The sequence below is a fragment of the Clavelina lepadiformis genome, chromosome 3, assembly GCF_947623445.1.
Source record: "Clavelina lepadiformis chromosome 3, kaClaLepa1.1, whole genome shotgun sequence".
NCBI lineage: Eukaryota > Metazoa > Chordata > Ascidiacea > Aplousobranchia > Clavelinidae > Clavelina > Clavelina lepadiformis.
The window spans coordinates 15,942,103-15,958,016 of record NC_135242.1 but is presented as its reverse complement, the minus strand read 5'-3'; the positions used below and the strand labels follow the sequence as shown (position 1 = coordinate 15,958,016).

Here is a 15,914-nt window from a genome sequence, read left to right as displayed (position 1 = left end):
CGCTACTGCTGCCAGTCCCCTAGCAAGTGCTGGCATTGCTTACTGGCTGATAATCGTCATCGTTCTTGGTGTATTTCTTTTCTTCATAATCACCCTACTCATCGTTTGTTGCGTTGTGCGTAAACGCCAAGCAAAGAAGCGTGGATTTTACGAAGTCGATCCAGTGTACGCGGTAAGGTTTTGGCAATAAGTGTTTCTGTAATAGCCAATAAAGCTATCCACCTTTATTGAATCTTGAACCTTGTGTAACTTTGGTCGAGGATGAAAGTTGAATACTCTCTTGTTATAATTGTTTTATATGAGAAAATAAAACGGTAAACGTACTTCTAACAAACAAATGGATCTGTTGTATTTAAAGGAATACGCGCTTTCTATAGTATCTGAGCAATTGTAATATTTTTAAAGATTCCCAACAGAGCTACAGGCCGCAGAGTTACAACCATATCAGGAATTTCAAATCCAAACCTTACCGTCCAAGAGACTGCTTGAGTTGTTGAACTTTTGATCAACTACGGCACTTTTACTGCTTAATATTTTTATTAGCGTTATAGCATCACCTTCTGTATATTTATCTTGTGTTCATCGCATTCATTTAGAAGATATTCACATTTTCAATGTTGCGTTGTGTGTTTGTACTTTGCTTTCATATCTTGCACTTTGGTATTTTTAATATACGATTAGCTACAAGCCGGAACACCGTATTTGTAGACAGTTGTAGAATATTTAAGCAATAGCTGTTATTGACTTACGTCAAGTTCTTAGCTATTTGGCCAGTTTTGACGTAAGGCGTGTTTGTGCCAAAAATTTGCCTCGAGCGATCGAAACTTAGATGAAAAAAGGAAAGACGTAAGTGGCTGGTGGTGATAAGTAAGCTGTAGTTACAAAAGATGATAAGACAGCATTGTCTTTTGACTTGTTTTCTGTTTACTTTGTTATTATTGATGATGTGTGACGTGTGTATTGCAAAAGGTATCTGATGTGAGAAATACTGAAAAGACAGAAGATAACTCACGAGTAATGTTCGAGTAACTTTTGTTTGCAGAGATCTATCTTATAATTTACAAACATATCATGAACCTAGTTACTATTTATATTACTTTTAGCTTTTTTATGTTTTTTGTGAAAACTTACTGTTCTAAAAGGCTTTCGGAAAATGTAAAATTTGATTTTGAAAATTTAGTCGACAAGAAAAAACACGAGATGTAAATGACATGAATGCCTTGGCTATGTTCTGCGATCAACTTGTCCTTTGAAAGATATAAATAGTCTAATTGCACATGACAGTTTTAGCTTGAAACCTATGTGAGTGAAATTGCGCGTTTGCTTGAAATCTACTTGGAATTTCCATAGCTGTGAGCCTAAAACTTTAATTAATTAATCAAAAATGACGACCATCATACATAATGCATCGCATATATGACATGTTTGTTTTCAGGCGGGCTCAGTTGCGTTTAACAAAAGTCCTGCGTTTTGCATTTGTTACCGTGAGCTGTCTGAAGCCAAGTTAAATCTTGGATTGAACACTTTCAGAAAAGTTTGATCGTCACCAGAAAATTATAAGCTATGCTTCAGTGGTTTTTATTGCATCTGTTGTTACTGCAATCGTGTTCTTCCTCATTCACCATAAAAGCTTCAGCAACTAGAATGGACAGATATCCACGTTTCTGCCCAACCTTAAAAATATCTAATGAAACCTGTAGAAGTTGCATTAACGTGAACAGCAACATATCTTTGCTTGATGGTAAGCACATATCTGCCTTTCATTAATTATTTTCTACATTTGGTTATAGTAATTTATCGAATTCAATTTTGTACGATATAAGTCAGTAGATACATTTTATTCTTTTTTTATGTAGAAACACCAATATCAAGTTTGCTTAAAAGCTACCTGGACTATGAACAAATTAAAATGAAACCTCACATATTTACCCCGGCTTGGACATATAATAATGAAACGGTGGTAGAAGATGATTTCATTTTAATGTCGATCTACTCGTTGGATGAAAGTGACAACATGTAAAAATAACTCAGTATTTAATTATACAGTAGTTTAAACTAGACTGCACGATATGTTTAGCTTCGTACTTTAGTGCGTATGTCTGTATACACTATTAGAAGATACTTAGGAGAAATCCAATGTGGCTAAAACAGTTATCTTAACGTGTTAAAGCTGCTATAAAATACAATAATAATTTAATTGTCGTTTAAATAAATGAACAAACCAAAAACCTGGAAAGAAACGCAAGCAACAGTCCCCCACAATGTCACTCCCACTAATGAATTAGGCTGTAAGATAGAGAGTGACTATTTCACCAAGTAGGTCGTGGTTATAAAAGATAGGCGGTTAAGTGAGGAGAATAAGTATATATAAAGCTGATTTTAGCTATTTTTGGTTTTATTCGAATTAGTTTTAGATAAAATAGATTTAGGTAAGGTTTAGGTTACCATGTTATAATATTTAGCTAAGGTTAACAGGAAACAGTAAAAAATAGATTTAAACACCCGATTTTTTCTGGCGAAATAATGCAACCCGTAAGATATGCCGTCTCAAATAGCACTTGCAGTTTAGTTTTATCAAATAATTTTTTCTGCGATCATGAATGAATATTGTACACGACGTGATTGCATTGTTACATAACAAGTATACCCGAGAATTTATTCCTTAAACGCGATAACGAATCCCGTATATTCGTGATTGAAGCGCACTAAAAAGAATCGTAAAACATTCAAATCTGGCCTTTTCTCCGTTATATGCGGTTAGCAAAAATAAATGAGCAAGGTTTTCTGCATTCCAAGAATGTCCGAACCATATAACCAAGCATCGACTTGTGTAGGACACTGCAACCGTTGGAGAGATGTTGTGGAGTTCCCTTGCCCTTTCAAACTTGTCCGGATCAAGAAATAATTCCGCAGCTGAACTTAAAAAAATTGTACTATAGTCTTACGTTATTCAGCTCAACAGTCGTAAAAGAAGAGGAAGTGGTTTTTCCCACTGAATTCGTTACACATGAATCTCCATTGGATATAGATGGTAAATTACAGTGTAAAGCGGAAAGCAATTTTAAGAAATGAGAGCATTTTTGAAAATTTAGGAAAAGTTCATATATTATAACTAATAACTTATTAGCAATTCTCATAAAGTTATTGTTATTGCTAACTCCTGTGATTATTTTTCAATCTAAAGAGAATCATTCCCCAAGTTTAACATTGTCAACTTCATCGGAAGACATTTTCCAAAGAGTTCTAACACAGAAGATCGATAATGCTGTGGAAGACAAAGTTGTGGAAGAATGGTTAAATTACACTCGTTATATACAAGCTGAAAAATACTCTTATGTATGTTTGTTTGAACTCCCAAAAGGTTAGTGAGTACCATAGCTAGTTTGTGTGAATTTTCGGACAACAGATATCTAAGAACAAACAGTACTCAGTACTCAACCAAGAAGCTGAGTTACATTATATATTTTAGAAAATATCACCGTAAATGCCACCAACGAACTCGATTCGTTCAACTTTAAACGTGGTGTTTACGACATGACCGGATTCTTGTACAAGCAATATGAAATATATTACTCGCCAACCCAAAACAGTATCAACTGCACGAGTAAAACTTTTAATGGAACCAATATTTACAACATCACTTCTTCCAATCCAAATAACGAAACCTTTACTTGTATGGCTCTGTGGCTTAGCGTCAATACTTCGAACAGAGAAATTAAAACTAAATGCATGCCTCATAACAGTAAGTACAGCACCTTTTGTGTTTATGTATGGTGTAATGATGAGTATAAGGAGAAATATAACCATCCGTTTTTTTTTATTCCATCTATAGAAACATATGTTCCAATCACAAAGACATTTGACGATCATCGAAATCCGGAAAACTCAATGTTAATTCTCATTATCACCATAAGCTCTGTAGGAGGATCAATAGCTATTTTTCTTATTTTGGTTGGAATAATTCGCTGCAAACATCACCTCATTAAAATGAAGAAATCAAACAAGGAGCTTCCCTTTACACTTGTGAGTGGTTAGGCGTGGATGTTCCGATGTTTTATTTCTGTAAAGTTTGTAAGTATAGAATAGTGAGTAACCGTATTAATATAGCAACGTTCCAAGCAAAATACTTGTCTTCTTATCCGTTTGAACGTTGAAATATCGGGATGTTAGCGTTTATACGCATTTTTATGAAAATATTTGTTATATGTGGCCTGTATATAGCGACCCTAACTGCTGTTTTTTGAGATTGGGAGAATTTTTGCAATTTCAGTTTCTTAAAAAAACTTCTAACTTTTAAAATTGTAAATTGTCTTCTTAAGCGGTAAAATTCGAAACTACAAAAATACAACAATATTGATTTAATTGTCAAAATTCGCTGGGAAGCAGCAATTGTTTCACCTTCATTAACTAGGTTGATAATAATGAATATAACTGTAACTTTTTTGGGCAAATTAGTACAATTTTGTTCATGTCCCAATCAAGTTTTTATTAAAAAACTGCACGTTTATCATAAGCAGCTGGTATACTTCTGAAAATAAATTTCCTCATCCTGTTTTCTAGAAAAGAGCTTTTCAAGATCTAAAAGACGATGAAACAGAAGTGAAATATTCAGAAGCTGAAACTGCCACAGCATTTGACCAGAAAGAGCGTGCTGCTATAGGTGGGCCTAGTTATGTTTCAATAGAAATTGGATTAATAAGGCTAAGTTAGTGATTTGGAGGAGAGAAGAGGCCTTTTTTCACGGCCCCTTCTGTCAAGTAACACGTTTCAGCAAACATTTGTAGCAAAATCTGCCATCCCAGGGCTTCCATCCGAAACTATTAGCAGCAGATGACAAGCTAGCCGCCCGCCAGCTCTTACTGTAGGGCGAGGCATTAATACTTTCGACCAACAATACTGCAGCTGAACGTCGAGTGCATGACTTCGAGCAAGCTCATAGTCATTGAGCTCTGTCCTACAAAGATCGTGCCATTGTCATATTTTTCCTAGAATAAGGCCTACTGTACTTTGGCAGATAAGCTCACTCTGGCCAATTTTTGCTATAATCATACTCAGCAGCAAACTGAGCATTACCACATTTGCGTGACAACAAACAGCATTTGATCTCTCGTCAGCTAACATCTGCTTGCTGTGGAGATCGAATTGTGCTTTACGTTGACAATTACAACATTGTCAACGTATTCAAGACTCAACCGGTAGCCAGACCCAAACGTTTCGGTAGCCAAGTGGACGGAGTGGTTAGAGCTAGCGCTGGACTCGTAATAAAAATGGCCTGGGTTCCGTGTTCAATAAACAATATAATCAAAAAAAAAATGCGCGACAACCGGAACTTGCACAAAAGCAAGCTCGGTAAGCCGGGCTCGAGTGATAAGGAGTCATTGCCAGGTTTAAGTCGTGCAAAGACTTTCCTCAACCCGAAGATAAATATTAATCACCATATCATACACCACACTAACCTCGCAAATGCACCCTTGTCGATGCCCCTATATGTCTCGCCCATTTTTTTTTCGCCGATGAATTGAACTGCCGCCTCGTTGTCTGGGCATACAACTTTACTAAACCAACGAGGACGGAGACTGCCTGACCGCATGAGCAGTAACAACTTGGGACCAAGCCCAAAAACACAGCTACTTTTTTTCTAAGGGGTTAGAAAATATGAACAAACCCGATTTGGCGTTCAAAAGCATAGACCCGGCAACCAAATCCGAACAAATGTGTGTTTGAAAAATTGACGCAGTACCAATGGACTTTCGTTAATCACATCTCGACAAAAACTTTACTACTCGGCCACCTCACCTACAACTCATCGTTCTGGTACTCTGAATGTGAAGCCCTCTATCACTCCTTTCTTTGTGTCTTTTCTGCCAAAGCTTCTCGCAAAACAGCCAATACTCTGTAGGAGAGACTACGAAACTAAGGCGGTGGATGGTAAACTTTCAACATCGTGGACTTTTAACGTTCGAGCAACACGGCATGGAGCATTATAAATAATTTTATCGCCACTCAGCTGCGAGAAAATATATGGGATACATGAAATGAGAGAAAAATCTGTGGCGATTGTTGGATAGAAGCGTCTGTCGTAACCGTACCATCCTAACAAACAAAGCCAGGTAAAACTTTGTCTTCCTGCTAGTGACGCCACGAAAATCCTCAACTCTGGTAAGAGCCTTTATGGCTAAGCTCAAAGCCTCAGAAGCTAACAAAGAACTAAAAGTGGCATCGTTAAATATCTTGTCTTTGTGTTCCCTTTAAAATCCGTGAACGGTTGATCTATGCCCGCGTCGAACCCATAACCTTACCCGTCCTTCCTTGAGAGCAGGCAAATTCTCGACCTAGGAAATTAACTTTAAATCAAGTCATTTTTTGACCTAAGATTTCGAAGAGAGCTTCGAGGCTAAGGAAATAGGCCGGTATTGTACTTTTATATCTTACAGCTGCCTACGACATAGAATAGCACCTGGGTATGCCTGCAAGTTGCTCCGTTTGCTCACAGGCAAGAACATGATCCGTATTGCCATGGATCTTGCATTCAACAGGAGCTTTACCCTCAATACCAGTCACGGTCAACGAAGCAGTTTAGGACGCCTCAAAAACAATGTTCAGCAAGGATTGATCCTGCCCTTCTTCTTATCTACATCCATATAAACTGCCGAAGACGAGTAAGCTTGCGCTTGACCTGTAAACCCCACGTATTCTTGCGCGGACGACTGTAGCGATTGTGTAGCCTACTCGGCATAGAAGTGTGTAAAGCAGTAAAAGGCCTTTTTGCCCAAACGTGATTACTTTATCAGCGCTCTTCCGGAAATAGAAATTAAAGCGAAGCAAATCTAAAACGATGTTGGCAGCCTTCAATCTCAACGCTATAGACCACCAAAGAAAACCAAAACCATTGTCCTAAAATATTTTGGGGCAGCCCTTATAGACAAGTCACTTTCATTGCCAACATTGACGCAAGAAGCTTATGTCTGGTGTTTTCAAGCTAGGCTGCTGCATATAGCAGCCCTGTGCCTAGTGTACTACAAAGCTGAATACTACGCACCTACATCGCACTCTGGCGTCGCAGTATACATACGTACCATATCGACACTGTCATAAACCGTGCCTTGCACATTGTGACCGGATGTCTGTGTCTCCCTTCAATAGACAACTTTTCCGTCTTTGCACACAACCAACCTTCTGGGCTTTGCCGTGAAGGAGTTATCCTTTCTCTCGCTCGTCGGGCGACGGAACCATTTCATTTCTTACATTTCTTGAGTCTTGACCCAGTAAATAAGCAAATCTAACGACCATAATCAAAAAATCCTTTTGTTTCGACCGAACTGCTATTGCTAGATCACGCCAGAAACTCAGGCATTAACACGGAATTTTGGAACTAAATGGAACTCGAAGTGGCAAAAAGTCCTGTCAAGCTTTCCAAATTCGCTCCCGACACCGATTCTTATACCCGGTATCGGACTTTCTTTGGTCATACAGGATGGCCTTGGTACAGCTTAACCGCTTGCGCAGTGACTGCTCCACTCCTGTCTCGTCATCTGGTTTAGGTGGCTGAATAACGTCGCCGGCACGAAAAGGAAGAAGGAAATAAATTTATGATGCCTATAGTATAAAATTTATTTAATGTAAAAATCTCAGTGTAGTGTTGCATTTGCATTGCGGAGAATTTTTGATACTTTCGATAACCTTTCACGCAGAATGTACATAAATTGATGTTAACGTTTGATATGCCATATTTTTACAATTGCAGATAAAATGATTTTGAATGACAAGAATTTACATGCAACATGTTCGCTTCAAGCTGAATTAAAAGAAGTGAAAGTTTGCAATCAAAATCCAAAGAACGAAAATAGTAAAGACATATCACGTAATAACTTACACAATATTTATGATGACAAATATAAACAGAGCAACAAGATGGTCTCAGTTCTTCAGCCAAGCTACGGTAAATAGTAAATGCCTTTGTAATTAAATAAATGAATATAATTCGGCATTATAAGTTAAATGTAAAAAGTGAAATAAACCAGGATCGTTTACACGATTTAAAACAGAAATTTATTTCGCCTATATGCAGCAAGGCACCGTCAGTCTGTCAAAATAATAAAAAAATATAAAAACACGATTATAACCGAAAATTAGAAAAACTAAAATTGATAAACCAACAAAAATTTATTTTACTTTTTACATTTAATTTTGTAATTTCTTGCTTTGTAATATGCAATATATTACTTTTTAATATGTTGTGACAACCTCTGGCATGCAATAAAAGAACATAATGCTTATAGGTGAGAAGAATCCAGGTACAGCTTTTGAAGAGACCAGCCCAACATGTGATTTCGATGAGAGTAAACGGTATCCTTGTCAGAATGATTCTGGTATGGAAATAGATACCTCGCCAACATGTAAAGACGCGATCAGTGATTACGCCAAAGTGAATGACTTTGATCATTCATCGTCATACACAACATCTCGTCTGAGTATCGACAGTGGTATTCCGTCTTCTCCAGACCCCACTACCGTCGAAGAAATACCCTGTAATCTTGGAGATAAGCTTGTAATCCCAACATCTTCAAATGATTTTCATAATGCACCTGCAACTCTAGAGAAACAACCTCTAACAGATAAAAAAAGCAATCTGGACACTCAAAGTACGACGGAAAACGCACAAGAACCTTACGGCATAATAGGTTTACAAAAGGATAATTGTGGTAAAGCAAAAGAAGATTGTCCAACAAACATATCTCGAGGATCAGAAAGTCAAAGCAAGGTTTTTGAGGAAAACCAATTTGATGCGTCAATATGTGAAGGGTCAAAAAGCAATGAGGAAATGACAACTTTAAATCAACTTAGCAAAAACGCTCTTTGCCCTGTGAGTTCTGATAAGTGCATACATTCCTCCCATTTTGTTCCATTATTTGCCGACGATGAATGTCCTACTCATCTTGAACTTAAAGAAAGTGACAACCTGAAATGTGGCACCTATTTTTGCGCGAGTACGTTTGCCAATAATCCTTGCCAACAAAGTGACTTAATTTATGAAAGTCATAGCAAACATACTGATACTGAGCTCCCAGCAAACAAAATTGAAATCGTAGAAAATGTTGAAAGAACGCATTGTGAGAAAAGTCTTGAAAACCATTTACACCACACAATATGTCCAGAGGCTCTCACATTTTTTGGTTATTCATCGCCAGACACATTTTCTAATGACCCTTCGCTGTAACCTAATTAATTCTTTCTGCCTATATACACCACGGCAAATCAAAATCCCAAGTTTTGTTGCAAGTTTTGTATAGCACTTGAAAGCGTATTATGTGAATTTCATTATGTTTACCACCTGACAGAACTCGATAACAAATGCTGCTCTTTTGTTGATTTTTTTTTTGAAAATACTACGCGGTTAAATTTATAGGCCTATCATAAATTAAATACAAAAGTTTTAACTGATTTGTTTTTCATTGTTTCATTTGCAAATAAAAACAAAATCCATTTCCATAAAAACGGCATATTTTTAATAACTTATACGTCAGCGGCCACGGAAAATCGGAAGTTTGAGGCCACTTCTTATAACAAAAAGCTCAACAAAGTGCTAAGGAAAAGTATGAAAACAGCGGTTCAGGCATCAAAAGTTTGTTCAGCAGTCACTTAAAATCGAAGCACGAAATCCATGTCAAAATACGCAACGAAGTGGCTGCCCAAGATGGTCAACCGAAATGGAAAGGTCAACGCATTCTTGCCAAATACTTTTTGATTTGGTTGGACGTGAAAAAGTTTATCCGACGAGGTAATAGCACGTGATAAAGCGATCTTCTATTCCACGTAACGCTTTTATTAATTCGCCATTTTCATTAAAAAAAAATTTATACTAAATTGTTGCAAGAATGACAACAACTGCAGAGAACTTCATATTTCATTAATTACTGACATGTTTCGGACCTTATACTGGTCCATTCCTCAGAGTATGAACTTATTAAATGCATAAAGTGGTGATTAAATGCATCCATGGGGATCATGATAAGATTGTACCTTAGGGAGCGCAATACTATAACAAGCACTCAACACGGACCCGACCCGAACGTTCGGCACGAACAACATCATTTTTAAGTGTTCTCACGAACCCTATATAACTTTACCCTTAGTTTTACCCGAACACTTGTTTTTTAGACCAAGAAGAAATACAAAAAAGAATAATTATTCAAATATTTGCTACCGGGAATAGTTTCTAACCTTGCTGTGTTCGACATTTAACTTCAAAAAATTAGTGCATAATACGTCACGTATATGGGCGGTATCACGGCAATGTTTCTGTTCTTTTTCATTATATACGCAAACAAGTTGTGTCTACAAAATAGTTCATGTTTTGAAAATTGTTTTGCAAATTACAGTAGTTTCTATTATTACATCAATTAATGAAGGAGTTCGTATACCGAGAACATAGGCTTTGATTGTAGCCAACAGTATATCGATAAATACCTTTTATTTTATCATGACGCTATATAGGCTCTGTGGCTAATGCTATAAACTAGAACTTGTTTGGAATAAACTGTTGGGTGAAATTAAAGGACTAGCTACACAATTGTTTATTTGAATTAAAAAGGTGGAAAATAAGCATCAACGTTTAAAAAAAACGATAACAGCAGTTGTTTAATTATGCATAGTATGACAATTGCGTTTAGCATAGCATACATGTTTTATTCAGCAGTTGAAGAAGATATTGTACCATTTTGCAAAACACTTTGGATATGCTAGTACGGTATACAGATTCATGCAGGCTGTTTTCACAATGTACAGTACGTATAAGCTATACATTTAAATACCCTAGAACACTATAGAACAAAATGTTATTATTCTCATAATGTTGGCTACTAATGTTGTATAGAACAAATTGTTCTCAGCTTGGTTCTCACAAATTACCCAACCATTTACAAAAGGTCTAACGTTATTATGTGCATTATGTTATTGCACGAGTAAATCAGTCTTTAAAGACAGAGTGAAACAGCAATACTTTTATTTATCAGATTTGGTTACAACATTTTAACTATGGTATTTGTTGAGATTTTGGACACAGAGCAAAAATTCGAAGCATAACTGAATATTTGTACGCAGAAGTGGATGAAATGCGGAACAACACTCGGCCAGTACTTTATGCGATATGCAGTAGCTTGTTGCTGTTAGTGGTATGCATGCATTTATTAAATAATTCCCAAATATTCAAAGTGTCACCGGCAAAAAGAATCACTGTAACACAAGGTTACAAACCTAACCGTGGAATCGTTTCAACAAAATTAGCTTTGGATGATAAATACAATCGCAGAGAAGAACTTTCGAAAGCAACTAATCAGGTATTTGATTTTCTGGAACGCATAAATTACGTTAGAACGGGAATTGTAGAACTAACTAAATTTGTTGTAATAACCATTGTAAACTCATAATATTGATGTTTGATAATTTAGATTTGCGTCTTTAGCATGCTATTTAACCCAATAAGCTGCTTTTTAGCGAATGTTTTTATGCAAAAATCATTCTTCTTTGATGCAAAGTTCTACTTTTATAGGTTAATATAACTGAACACTTTTATCTGTTTTTAACGCATAACTATACAGTTTCAGCAACATTTTTGTAAATATAACTCCGGCCGTAAATTAAAATTGAATAAATCAAGAACTTTTTTTGAGGACAAATTTTTTTCCTTTGAAATGTAACAACTTTTTCGACAAATAAGTAATGCTTAGTTTTATTCGAAAGTGCTTTTGTTGAAAAATACCAGTTACATGGTGACTTTGTTAGAAAATTTAGTGATTCTATTTGGCATCATTGGTATGTCAGGGTTGCTAGAATTTGAAACCTAGCTTTCAACAAGATTGCCCCTTCCCCCTGAATACAACCTAAATGTGTCACTGGTTGAAAAAATGGTATTCAAACTTTATGTATGGCATAGTTTCAGATATTGAATGACTTGACTTGACTATTGTTTTACATATATTCCTGACTGGAGTTGAATCGAGCCACTTTTCCCAAAAGACTCAACTTAACTTGCGACTGGAGTTTATGTAAACACTTCTCAGATAGTTATGTAAATGGAGTTGGTTGTTTTCTTCTAAATAACAAATTCTGTTTTCGAGATTTTGGCATACATAGGTTTACCCTTGTAACTTAGTTGACAGATTTTTTCATCTTTAAATATATTTTTCATTTTAGGGTAAAGTTCCGGATGTGATTGGGATCGGTGTGGGTAAATGCGGAACTGGTGTTTACATGAAGTTTCTTGAAAAACATGGATATTTCCGTTTTCCATCTTTTCATAATTATGAAACAGAATATTTTACAAGGAACAAACATAAGGGTCTTTCTTGGTACATGTAAGTCAAAGAATATAGTGTTAGTGGTATAAGCTATGCCATGGTATAAGCCACCTATGCCTACACTGCCATGGTGTGCATTTCATGTCATGGTCACAAGAGTAAAGAATGTATGTAACCTGCCATAGTTGTAATGAATCGAGTCAGCGTTTTTACACAGAGTTGACTTGATTCGAATACTATTCTATAAATTGCGTATAGGACTTGACTTGAGTCGAATCAGTTTTTGTTCATTAGGTTTCAGCATTAAGATAAAACAATTTTGTTTTTTCTTGCTAACGCATTAAAATATGGGCTAAATTTAAAATTAAATTTTTTGTCTACAAACACATATAAAGCTGCAAAACGAAGCAAATTTGAAAAACTTCCTGAAGTTCTCGCTGGCAGAAAGGGCATTTTTGCTTTTCGTATATCTTGGTTTTTGGTATCAAATGTCTCGACCTGACCCGAGAAAGTTTTTTTCCAAAGACTGGACTTACGAATCGAGTTTCATGACTTGGTTGCAACTTTGTAAGCTACACACACGGTTTTTTTCGATGATTCTGTTGATTACCTCAAACTTGGCTTTGGCGGTAATATTCGATTCTGTACAACAAATATATTTTAGCTTAGCCTACGTGATGTTGTTATAGGTCTACTGTATTTTTATAAAATATACTCTTAGGCATATCCCTTTGATCTCTCACAAGCAAAATTTAAGTAAAAAGAAATTTTACAATCAAAAGCAAATGCGCCAGTGTTCAAAGGATAATTAATTAGTTTAGAACATCCTTTATATTTGTAGACTATAGTTTAAGGCTATCTCAATCCTAATCCCAACGAGGAAAAATCGAAATTTTAATAAGAACCTCATTACCACACTGCATAGGCCTATGTTATAAATATTTTCTGCATTGCATCCAAAAGCAATTTTCAAACTTTCAAAATCATTTGGAAATTTTGACAAATTTATATATTTTCACTGTGCTATCTCTTGTGTATATAGTAATATAGTTAGGCTACCCGCTGGCTTGAATATATTTATTTTTTGTGTGAAACAGGTCACTTTTTGATCCTACACCCAATGAAAAGTTAGCGATCGAAAAAACACCGCACTACTTATATGCAAAACCATCTTCAATTCCTGATGATATTCTCCAGCTCAATCCAAATGCAAAAATTATTCTACTTTTATGTAATCCGACACCCAAGGCTTATTCATGTTTTGTTCAAAAATATGGAAAAGGAATTTCGTCAAAAGGTATAAGAGTATTCACAATTGTAACTTTCTTTATATCCAAGCTGGGTAACAGGTTATAAAACTATTTTCTAGATTGGCCGATCGCTTTTGAGCACTATGTTAGAAAAAACTTACCGTTAGTTCAGCAGACATTGGCAAATTCTCCACGTCAGGACATAGAAAAATTCATATTTGCAAATTGGAACAGCAATCTTGAATGTATCATTGCTGGACTGTACTCCTTTCACATAAAGCGCTGGCAATCTCGTTTTAACGAGTCACATATGATAATAATCAACGGAGAAAAGGTAATGCAAAACCCAGGACCAGAGTATATTAAGTTACAAAAGTTCCTAGGTGTGCCGGAAATGTTTCAAGAAAAAGACTGGGTTAAGAACAATATAACTGGACATTTTTGTTTGAGGCCTCCGAACAACAGATCAACACTGTATTGTCAAGACGATCAAGTTACAAAAGGAAGAACTAGATCTCTTCTTGCAGCAAAACCTAAAAGAAATATAACTATGTGGCTGAACAACTTTTATCGGCCATATAATGATGAATTGGTGCAATTACTTGGAAAAAAGTTTTTATGGAATTAATTATTATTTATCAATGTTTTTTTGAAATTTCAGCTACTTTCTTTAGATATTTTGAGGAACGTAAAAAAAATGAAACAAAATTCCCAAAACTGTCTCAAAAATTGTATTTCTTTTGTACTGGTATATAAATTAGGTCATGGGCTAATCGGATATCTCATCTGAGATTCTTGGGTAGCGCAAAATATAATTGCGTACTCTTGTTCTAACACAAAACGTTTCTTCACCAAAAATTTGTGATTCAAAATTGTAAATTTGAACCTACAAGTCAATCGTTATTTTTGCATTTTAAAATTGAATGCTTCATTACCTTAAAAATTTTAAAAACAGAGGGACTCATTATATTAAAGCTAATAAAAATCACTTATTGTCGGACAAAAGTTGGACAAAAACCTAAACTTTCTCAATCCTAAGTGTTTGAACTCTGGTTACTTTCAAAGTATGAATGCATCCTCAAATGGTACACGTTTTTTTTTCCTAAGTTCTCTTTAGTGGTTTTCCCAATACCATACTCAACATTATTAAAAACGATTGGGATACCATCTACCCACATCTACATTGCCAGTTAATGTTCAGTTTTAAATGTGGAAAAAGTTTTTCTTGAAAACATTACAGCATTTTGTTCATTGTTTTTACAAGTTCTTGGTTTCGTTTAAGATGTTTTATTTCATCATTGTTTTATATTAAGTCTATCATAGTTTCATTTAGTTTTCCATTTTGATTAATCGTAAAATCTTTGTTATTGTATTATCATTACGCGGTTTTCAACATTTTCCAACAGATATTATGCCAACAGCTCGACCCCCAGCATCGTTGATAACGATGCCGTTAAGTTTAAATGTTACTTGTACATACTCAGAAGTCTGAATTGATTAACGATGAAATTCTTGCGCAGGTCAGAAGAATGGATATGAGCATTACTGGAAGTGAAGCGCATTATAATTTTTGTTCTTAAAGTGTTTGTAACATTTTATTTGTTAGTAGTTACTGCTTTGTTTTGTGATTATTGGCATCACAGCCAAGTTTCGCAGGTATTGCAATTAAGTGGGATTACAACTTGCCGCACGTTATTGCATAAGTAGTTCATAGATTTGTAATCTAAAATTATATCACCAACCTAAAAAATGAAAATGTATGGTTTAATCAAAATACTATTTGTAGTAATAATAATGTTATCTCGGCCTGCAGTGCATCTGACAACAGCGTTGGGTAGCCACCAGTAGCCAAAAACAATCTCTAATACGTAATATGATCGATATAATAACACCGTAATAACTTGTGACTTATTACAATATTCCACAAATAAATCAGGTGATTTTACAACAAGAGCCAGATTGGGAAGGCCTGCCTGGCAGTTTATCACACAAGGACATTTTCTTACAAGAATCCGGGAACACGAAAGTCACAAAACTTACGCAAAATCTGCCATAAAAGACCATATCATTCTATGTAATCACTGTAAAACTAAAGAAATCAACACAAGCGAACTCAATATCTTAAAATATTGCCGCAATGATTACGAATGCAAAATTCATGAAACCTTACTCATTACTCTGAGGAAGGATCAGCGTAAGGTCCAAACACTTCAGTATTTAATAAAATATGAAGTTCTCTTCACTTGATGTCATTCTTACAACAATTTGGTATAATAAAGTAACAAATAGTAAAAAAGGTTACTAGTGACGTCAGTTGTCCCTCACAGCTTTGAATAAAAGGAAGGAAACATGTACAACTTTTTAACAC

General features: G+C 35.6%; 2 protein-coding genes across 2 annotated transcripts; both read left to right on the top strand.

Moving 5' to 3' along the window:
* The first annotated feature begins 486 nt into the window (after positions 1-486).
* On the top strand, positions 487-9,441 carry LOC143449149 (uncharacterized). Its single transcript, XM_076949241.1, has 10 exons — positions 487-1,302; positions 1,436-1,741; positions 1,857-2,016; positions 2,835-3,031; positions 3,185-3,361; positions 3,470-3,742; positions 3,833-4,023; positions 4,561-4,660; positions 7,745-7,939; positions 8,280-9,441. The coding sequence occupies exons 2-10, from the start codon at positions 1,564-1,566 to the stop codon at positions 9,215-9,217; spliced, it is 2,409 nt and encodes an 802-aa protein (XP_076805356.1). The 5' UTR covers positions 487-1,302; positions 1,436-1,563; the 3' UTR covers positions 9,218-9,441.
* A 1,552-nt stretch (positions 9,442-10,993) lies between these two features.
* On the top strand, positions 10,994-15,241 carry LOC143448410 (heparan sulfate glucosamine 3-O-sulfotransferase 3B1-like). The gene is made up of 4 exons (XM_076948142.1): positions 10,994-11,336; positions 12,193-12,353; positions 13,394-13,593; positions 13,666-15,241. Exons 1-4 carry the CDS (start codon positions 11,112-11,114, stop codon positions 14,172-14,174), a joined length of 1,095 nt encoding a protein of 364 aa, XP_076804257.1. The 5' UTR covers positions 10,994-11,111; the 3' UTR covers positions 14,175-15,241.
* The last annotated feature ends 673 nt before the right edge of the window (positions 15,242-15,914 follow it).